Source organism: Quercus lobata, chromosome 7 (assembly GCF_001633185.2).
Source record: "Quercus lobata isolate SW786 chromosome 7, ValleyOak3.0 Primary Assembly, whole genome shotgun sequence".
NCBI lineage: Eukaryota > Viridiplantae > Streptophyta > Magnoliopsida > Fagales > Fagaceae > Quercus > Quercus lobata.
In genome coordinates, this window is record NC_044910.1 from 13,182,931 (window position 1) to 13,193,044 (window position 10,114).

Sequence of the window (10,114 nt, forward strand, 5' to 3'; positions counted from 1 at the left end):
ATAGTAAGCAAACCAAGATTATTTTAATATAAAAAGTATTATGGTTTATGCGTAAATTTTAACAAAAAAAGATGAAGATTTATTATTCTTTAAAAAAAAAAAAAAAAAAAAAGAGTTCTAACTTATATCGGGTAAAATAATATATGGTAAAGGAAAGTTTTAATTTAGGATTTCAATTAATTTGGGTTTTTATTGACACACAATTTTTAAGGCATTATTGGGGCGAGAAAGAAAAGAGATAGTCTATCTATAATATTTTTTAAAATTATTTTTTCAATATAAATAATTATTAAACAAAAATTTCGCTTAGGCTTTCTTCCTAGAAACATTGAACAACTTGTCCAAACGGACACTAAATCAATGTTGTAGATTCACTTTCATGGGCTTTTTATAAGGATGAATAATTTTCTCTAAAACTTGCCTATATAATGGCCAAAGGGTTAAATCCTTTGAACCTAGAAACTTCATCCTCTCTGTGGATTTGGCATATTAGAGCAACTCCCAGGATTTTTTTCTTCATCTGGCTGTGTTTCCATAAGAGTATCCTAACGTGCAAAGTTCTAGGTTGGAATTCTCTCTTTCAAATAGGACTATCAACTATGGCACCTATGGTTGCACAGGACCGCCTGCATTTTCGCATTGGCATTGCAGACCCTAAAAGCACCAAAGATGTGTTGTGTATCAATAAAGGAACTGTGTTCTTTGTCATTGCCTTGAATCCGATACACAACCAAATATGGAGGAGGGTGGTTGATACGCAATAGTGACAAAACTCTGGTTACCTGAATAGTGCTAAGGCCGAGTTATGGGGCTCTTAGAGACAAAATTCTATTTGTTGAGGCTTATAAACATAACTAACCTTATAGTGGAACTTTTTAGGGTTTTAGACCCCAATTGAGTCATATTTTATCAAATCTTAGCTAAATAATTAATTAGATTAATCATGCAATAGATTTGGTTCAAATAAACATCAAACATTCAAAGAACAAATAAACACCAAGAATGATGACTTAGAAAAAATTTTGAAATTGTGGTTTCAAAGTAAAAAATTCTGGGAAGGATTTGATCTAAACAATCCTCAAAGCAACACTTTACTAATAGAATAAAAATTTGTACAATATCCTTAATCCTAAATCTACTGCTACTTCATGTAGTACTTATTGACGTAACCACACGTAACTCCAAATCCACAGACTCTTCTACTGTGAAACTGTTGCACACAAATAATCTAGTTTGTTACTTTGAGATCTCCACTCAAAGATTTAGATCAGCAACTGTGGTTGGCTTGATGCAGCAATTTTACTTTATAATTAGATCCATTGTTTGCACAAGGTCTCCCGCTATAGCTTCAAAAGGGTACGGAAAATCTCTAGATCTGTGTATAGAGCACTTCCCTCTTGAATGTGTAAAAACATGCTCTTGGGTTTTATTTAAATGTTCTGAAGTTCCATCAAAACCCTAGATCCAATGGTTAAGAAAGAAAGTGAGAATCCAAATCTGCACGAATCTCGATCGATTGAGATGTGCATCTTGATCGGTCGAGATAAGTGATTCTTTTTTTGGCACTTATCTCTTTCTGATTTCTTGAGTTCTCATCTATGTAGAACTTCATTCGTCTTGTTTAATAGAATATTTCTAGACTAAACAACTAGACAAACTAAGTTCTAAAGGTTTCAATTTATTCATGGTTGCCAACCTAAAAATATAGACTTTATAGAATTTTATGCACAATTTTGTAGTGATTTTGCTTACCAACTCCAATGTAATAAATAGTTGAAATTTCTATTATCTAAGTGCAAGAACCTTTTAAATGAGATCTTGAGAAAAGAGTCGAGCATATCTACAAGGAAGCGATTTGATGCAGAGGGTCTAACTTGTATCCCTTGTTACCAAAAAGAAAATAACAATAATAATAATAAATGGCCAAGTCGAACCGTCGATCCTATCCATAATAGTTGTTCCTTAGCATTAAATTAAGATACTAATTGCAACTAATGCCCAAGCTATTCTATCTCGTTGAGTGCTTGCTTGCCAGAGGATAAACTAGTGTGGGCGTTTACACCTAAGGGAAAGTTCACAGTTAGTAGTGCCTACAAATTAGCAATTTCTGATTTTGCACAGGGCTGTATGGAAGGGACTTCAAATGGGGGGAATCACAAAATTTTTTGGTGCAAAATCTGGAGGTTACACTTGCCAAATAAAACAAAATTTTTTGCTTGGAGGGTGTGCTGCAACATCATCCCCACGAAAGCAAAACCGAGGGAGTCCATTACTGTGAGTTCGTGGACTTGATTTGGTACTTAATGTTTGTCCAGCATGTTGGGGATGGAATCTTAGAGTTGGTATTTATGGTAGCTTGGTGTATATGGTACAACAGAAATGCTGTTAGGCATGGGAGTACACGCCAATCGGCACAAATGGTAGTACAGAAAGCTAGGATGTTGATTGATGAGTTTCAGGTCGCAAACCACTCTGTTACTCAACTGAGGCAGGAATCTGAGGTTAGATGGACATTACTGGTGATTTCCAATTACAAGGTGAATGCGGATGGAGCGGTGTTTTTTCAGTGTAGATAGTTAGGAATTGGTGTTGTAATTCGAGATCATGAGGGCAAGGTCAATGTAGCCTTAAGCAAAAATCTCACCAACCTTTGGGACCTTGGAAGCTGAAGCAAAAGCCATGGAGGTATAAGAGATGTGATTTTTAAATGTGACTCTAAAATTGTGGCCGATACTCTCCTGGGACTTTTTACTCTACATGTGGTTGTCTCAAACATCTTAGTCGGGGTAGCTCATAAAATCCAAGGTTTTCAATCACTTCGCATGTCTCACGTGAAGCGTCAAGGCAACAAATTAGCTCATATCTTGGCAAAATATGCCAAAGCGGTAGAGAACAATGATAATATTGAAACGTGGATAGAGGAAAATCTTCCACTGATTGAGTTAGTTATTACTCATGATGTAATGAATTTATCTTTTTCTTAATAAAGTTATAAGTTTTTTATTTAAAAAAAAATACTAATTGATTTTTTTTTATGCAGATGAGATTCAAATTTAAATATTTTATTCAACAAAAAAAAACAAAAAATTATGGATTGAGTGAGCTAACTGGGGCTAACTGAATCCAAAGCATTACATAATATAATACATACAATTGTATGCAAAAGTCCCACTTTTTTATATAAAAAATTATGGTAGGCCACACAGTGGCAGTTCCAGGATTTCTTTTTAGGGGGTCATTAAAAAACTTAAATTTAAAAAAATGAACAAAAAAAAAAATTGAATATATCGAGTTGTCGACAATATATATATATATATATCATGCAAATACGTGAAATTTTACTATTTCCTTCTATAAGTTTGCAAATGTTGACATCATTATGAGTTTTCACTATCTATTGTCAATGTGAGTACATGTAACCATTTTATTTTATAAAGTTTGTGCAGGAGGGCAAAAGTTTGGCCCACACTGAGCCCAAGTTGAGCATTGTTAAGCTTAGGTTTGGCCCAATCTTGACAAACACCAAGCTACAACACAGAACTACATGTCCATGACCAAATTATTTGAATAAACCCTACTATCCTCGAGGAGAGAAGGTAGTGTCTTAGGGGAATTCCCCTATCAAACACAAGATTCAGCGTTAGGCACAAGTTACTAGAAAATCATTCCAATAGCAAGGCTATGAGTCCCACTCTTGATGTACGGTTAGACCCACTAGAACAGTGACCAAGACTAAGGAACCAACCCAAACTCCATGAGTGGAGGGACCCACGTACATGAAGGATATTCCCTCATCATGATAGACCCATTAAAGCAAAGGTATAAAAGCAAAGGGAAGGGGAAAGAAAAAGGGATTTTTGGAACATAATTTGGGGGAGAAATACACAAGAGAAAAGTGAGGGCCTAGAACATCATTCTGGGGTAAGGTGATCTAGCCTAAACTCCCAAAGGGGCACTTCAGCTGTCTGTTAGTCCCCATGGCCAGACACGTTCCTAATAAGTAGTCACCATAATACCATTCTATATTGTCTATAATTACTAAAACCCCTCCTAGGATCTCCCATTGTGGGCTAAACCTAGTACAAAATACAAATTAATTAGGGTTCAAGTCCAACAAGCCCAAGGCCATTGAGAAAACACCACCACAGTCTGTATAACATTTTGTATTTCTATGCAATTGTCATTATCTATTTGTCATTATTTTTATAAAAATATTTTAAATTGAATGACAAAACTCAACTCACGTACATTGTATTAATTATTAACCCAAAGATCCACACCCATCCATACATATATATAGATAATACACTATGTGTCTACTTAATCAGTCAAGTATTTAAAGAATGACTAACTTTACCATTTTTATTATTCACTAACTTTATAACAAAATATCATTATAACATGATAACAATACACACACACACACACACGTAACAAACCCTCTATATTTCCTAATTATTATATTATATAAAGTTATTGTGGGTGCATTTTTTGCTTCAAGGAAACTCATGTACTCATTGGCAATTTTTGCTTGTCCCACATTAGAAAGATGTCTTTCCTCTTTCTACCTTATAAGGGATGAACCAATGGAGTAAGAGTACCATTAGTTTGGTTACAGTTATATTATATTTATACTATATATACACACATTCACACAAATAACATTATAATAAAAATTAATAAATAAATAACCCACACAACCACACAAATAATATATAAATTTATAATAAAAGAGATAGACTTACATCTCACAAACTCTCACTATTACTCTTAAAGTTGGAGTTACCAATAGTCCGATAGAGAAAAGAGATTCATGATAGAGAGATCTATGATTTATGTTATTGGATAGTTTTGGGATGAACTGATCTATGTTGTTTAGTTTTGGGTTGAACTAATCTATGTCAAAGTGTACAAAAATATTTTAAAAGGTAAATTAAACTAATAAAATAATATTTTATACATATAAAATTTTTTATCAAGTCAGGGGGTTCATTGAACCCCCCGAAGCCCTTGACGCCACAAACCAACCCTTCCCAACAAAAGTGTAGTCTGACAATATGTCATTGTTTAAAGATGCTCTAGTATTGACCAGTACCAGAGCATTTGTAAGATTGTCTTGCTATTGTTTAGGCAATCTGTGATGTAAATTTGTATATAGACACTGTGTTATTTGTTAGGAGAAGTCGAGAAGAGAAAGCTCTGTAGCTGTTATAGTCTTAGCATTGTTGGTCTAAGATGTTGCCTTGCTATTGTATAGACTTGTTCCTTTCTTTGAATAAAATTCTGCTGCTTATTTTGGGAGATTCACAGGTGGTTAACTCTGTTAAGCATGATCACTCCTCCACTAAGCATATCTAATAACATTTCAGGATCTTTACTTCAAACTCAGTGGTTCAAAAGGTATCAATTCTCTTTTATTCCACAAGATTGTAACAAGGCTGTCCATGGACTAGCTCAACATGCCAAAGGTCTTTCGGATTTTAGTGCTTGGATAGAAGAAATACAATGTATTTTTAAGAATTTCGTTTCTCAAGATTTACTATTTTTACCGTCGTCAGAATAAAATGCACTACATTCATATAAAAATAAAATAAAAAAGCCTTATACAAAATTTCATAACTATGACACCTTAAGAACAACACAAGGCAGTCAAATTCATAATTAATTCACTAAACCGAAAAGTTTAGCAGATAACATGTTTCTGCATATTACTTCTAATATGAATTTCTTTCCCTCACGACACCTCAATTGAGAAAGTAGGAAAATTTTGGCATTAAAATTTAGTCTTCAATCTTCTCCTTTTTCTAATACTGGAGAAAATATTTCTCAATAATCTCTTGTGAATGTACGTCACTAACCTAATTAATACACTAAAATAAAAAGGAAAATGTGATTTATTATTTACTAATTCACCCAATTTTATTATTTTATTATTTTTTTACGTTCTAAAATCTTAAAATTTTCATATATCACATATATCAAAGAATATTTAGGCACAATTATTTAAATACAGTACGTTAGCTTTCCAATTAAATTTTACAAACATGATTTGGTGGTCTCGAATTCTTTTGTGCCCCTTAAAAATTTATTTAGTGTGTGTTTGCTAAGCTGATTTTCTGCATGCGTTTGCGTTTGCGTTTCACTTGGCTGGTCCCATGACACTGTTCATGGACCAGCCAAGTAATGAAAAATGCGTGGCACTGTTTCCATGGTGCTGTTTCACAATAAAAAAAATATTTTGTTACCGTGTTTTCAGTAGTAAGTTTTTACTTTTTAGCAAATAAACAGTATCCAAACACACTCTTAATCATGTAGAGTAATCTCAAGCTCAATTGAGCCTGTAATACAGACAAGGTGTGCATGGGCCAATATCCTATCTCCCTTGGGGATAGAGGTGGGATCATTGCACAAATTTCCAGAGAGTTTAATTTTGAGTGGCCCGCATCAAAGGAAATGAGTGAAAATATGAATGCGACCCTAGAAGTTCATCAAAAAAAAAAAAAATGAATGCGACCCTAGAAGTTCCCTTCCCCACGTCTATCCAAAGCAAAGTGGGGCTGATGCAGGAAAATAATTACTTTTAAAACGAAAATGCTAAAGAATGCTTTTAAAATTTAAAAATTCAACTAGAATCAGTGGCGACGCCACGTTGAGTTCAAGGTGTTTCCATCTTGCCCTGAAAAAAAAAAAAATTATATATAATAATTTAAATTGTTTTATTTGTTTACCTTTAAAAAAAAAAAAAAATAGGAACACCCTCAAACAAAATCAGAAACACTCTCAAAATTTTTATGCCAAACAAATTTTGAACTAAAATCTAAAAAAAAAAAGTGTAAGAGAGAGAGAGAGGGAAAGAGTGAGATGGGTAAAAAACTGAAGGTGACCTTTTATAATTCTTTGAGCTGGAGGTGGATTACTCATGAAACTTCAACCTTCACAATGTTCACATATTTGCAACACAAAGAGAATGGGTGGCAGAGAGAGTGTGGTGCCTTGTAAGATAGAAGTATAAAACACAGAGATAGAGACTTTGAAAACTAGGGGCTCTATTTGGGTAAAAAAGGTGGGATTAGGTGGGGGTAGGTGAAATATTAATTGGGCACCCAAGCAAATATTGAAATGTTTTTCCTTTTCTGGCAAATAGTGTCCTTTAGGCAAAAATCAAACATCAGCTTACAGTTAAAAATAGGAGTATCACTTGTTTTTTTTTTTTTTTTTTTTTAAAAAAAAAACACATTGTTAAAAAGGACATCCAATTAATGGTATATAAACCACATTATTGTTTTTTTTTTTTTTTGAGATTTTTCGGTGTATAGAATGTAAATTTGTTTTGGTTTTAAGAATTTTTTTTTTTTTTAAAACACAAACTTCATGCTGGCCAAATCTTGAATTTTAACTAATATTTACCGAAACGTCCTGAAATGACTCGAAATTTTTTCAAAGTGGAATAGGAACACCTTGAACAAAATTTCTGGAGTCGCCTGACTAGAATTATATGATGGTTTTACTAATATATACCCTAAGTTAATAAATAATTTTAGAAAACTAATACTATCACCATCATTTATTTATTTTATACTATAACACGATAGAGGTATACTGAAATATTACAATTACGCATTAATGAAATTCAGAAACCTGTTTGTAAATTAAAAAAAAATCGCAAGATGTTTGCTCTATATTATTAGACTAAAAAAAAACCAATTTATTCTTCAGGTAGAAGAGATTTGATTTTAAATAAAAAAAATACCAGTAGTCTTTTTTTTTGGATCGGAAAATACCACCAGGCTTCTTTTAACATTATCGACCCTTATATATTGGGTAACACAAAAAACTTTATTAATGTAAGAGCTAACCGAAACCATCCAATTACAATATATATATATATATTTTTTTTTGGCAATAGATATAAGTATATACAAAAATTCCAGTACCACTTTAGTATACAAATGTGAAAAAATAAAAAAGAAAAAGAAGAAGAAGAAAAGTACATATCTCCACCTACAAGTAGAATACTATATGATTGCAGATCACTTAATCTCATCAACACATCTTTGCCTCACCTTCACGGGCAGCCCACCTTTCATCCTCAACGTCAAAGACAACAAGTGCTCGGGAACCTTGTCCCTACTCTCCACCTCCATTCCAAACCTCTCTATCACTGACGCAGCAATGGACTTCATCTGAATATACGCCAAATCTTTCCCAAGACACATTCTCGGCCCAGCATGAAATACCGGAAACCGAAACGGGGTCTCTTGCTTACACACTCCATCCTCAATCCATCTTTCAGGAAAAAACTCGTAACAATTCTTCCCCCAAATGCTTTCCATCCTCCCCATACCATAAGTATTGTAAGACACAAACCAGTCCTTTGTAACAAAAGTGCCGTCTGGCAATATATCATCTTTTAAACACGCTTTGGTATCGATTGGTACAGGTGGGTAAAGTCTTAGAGCTTCTGAGATTGCTGCATGTAGATAATGCATGTCACGGAGCTCGTCAAAACTATATGTTTCGCCTATGTATTTTCTGTTATGAACCCGGATTGTTTCAAGCTCTTTCAATATGTTTTGTTCGACGTTTGGATTCGATGATAAGAGCCAAAAGAACCAGGTCAAAGCAGAAGAGGTTGTGTCACGTCCTGCTAGAATAAGGCTTATGACAATATCTCTAAGAAATTCTGGTGAATTTTCTTCGTTTGAGATAAAGCGTGACAATAAGTCTGCTTCTCTATCAACGTTTTGATCCATTCTTGACCTTATAATACTGTCTGCAAATTTGTGGACGATTTTGATTGATTCTTTTAGCCTTCGCTCTGATCCAACATTGAGAAACTTTTTGACTTTTCCAAGAAATGGTATGGCATACATGAACCTCCCAGAGCTAAGCATAGTAGCATCCTCAAAAGCCCGCATGAACTCAGCAGCACTAGTGGTTGTTTTATCAACACTGAGACAACTTGGGTCGACGTTGAAAGCCAATTTACATATATTGTCAAACGCAAATCGTTCCAAAATATCTTGTAAGTCCAAGACTTGTTGTGTTTCCGAGGCTTTTGTTAAAATAGGAACTAGTCTTGTATTGATCTCAACGGTGACGTTTTCCATGACAAAGTTGCGGAGAGATTTGGTGTTGAATTCGTAGCTTGCTGTTTTTCTTTGGAGCTTCCAGAGTTCACCATCAGAGTTGAAGATTCCACGGCCAAGAAAGTCTTCAAGAAGGGTTATGAAACGATTGCCTTTTGGGTAGTTTTCGAAGTTGGTCTTGAGCATGTGTTCAACGTTGGATGGATTGGCTGTGATGATGCCATGGACCTTGCCTGGACGCCGAATTACAGCAGTGTTTGTGGGGCAATTGCTTAGAGTTTCTGTCGTCCAGTCAAGGAAACGGTGCCTATTCTTCAAGAATTCAGGCAAAGTTCCAACGATAGGGTAGATTTTGAAGCCTGATTTTTTTATGGGTTTTTTCTTGGAAGAGTTAAAGTGAAAGTAAAGATACAGAGAAAGAAGAAAGAAGAAGATGAAAGTTTGGACAGAGAAGAACTCCATAGAATTTGGTAGAGACAAACAGATAAGAATTCAATTGATAAGAAATGAATGAAGTACAATCGCTATATATGGTTTTATAGCTGTAGATAATTGTGGAGTTATTAATTAGTATAATATAATATGGCGTCTTTGTCTTAATAAAAATGGTGAGGATACGTGGAAAAGGTTATACCAAGGTTCGTGGCAATATATGGCTGACAAGATGGCCGTTACGCTTAACCACACAAGTAGACAGGAAAATAAACCAAAGCCGGTGAGGTGGGGTAATTGACATTGAAATTTTGAACATGAAATTGGAGCTTTAAGAGGTGTTTGGATGGGCCTGTTTCCATAATTCAATTCACATAACTGAAAAATAGTGGAACCCATAGTGAGAAGTCCGTTTGGTACCACCATTACTCTGTTTCAATCACTCAATTCTCTGATTTTTGAGTGATGAGTTTTGGAAACTGAAAACACATTTTAGTTGTTTTCAGTTTCTATAACTTATAACTTAATGACATTTTTGTAATTATATACATATAGGGGACCCACTAGTCATAACTCAGCTACACCTTTTGATC

The 10,114-nt window shown here is 34.3% G+C and overlaps 1 protein-coding gene across 1 annotated transcript; it reads right to left on the minus strand.

The window, feature by feature from the left end:
- Positions 1-7,915: 7,915 nt before the first annotated feature.
- LOC115952416 (cytochrome P450 94A1-like) lies at positions 7,916-9,585 on the minus strand. The gene has a single exon (XM_031069586.1). It carries the CDS (start codon positions 9,549-9,551, stop codon positions 8,031-8,033), a length of 1,521 nt encoding a protein of 506 aa, XP_030925446.1. The 5' UTR covers positions 9,552-9,585; the 3' UTR covers positions 7,916-8,030.
- Between the last annotated feature and the right edge of the window lie 529 nt (positions 9,586-10,114).

What these genes read in the sequence shown, in the direction of transcription:
- LOC115952416 (XM_031069586.1), bottom strand. Translation starts at nt 9,551, where the DNA reads ATGGAGTTCTTCTCTGTCCAAACTTTCATCTTCTTCTTTCTTCTTTCT.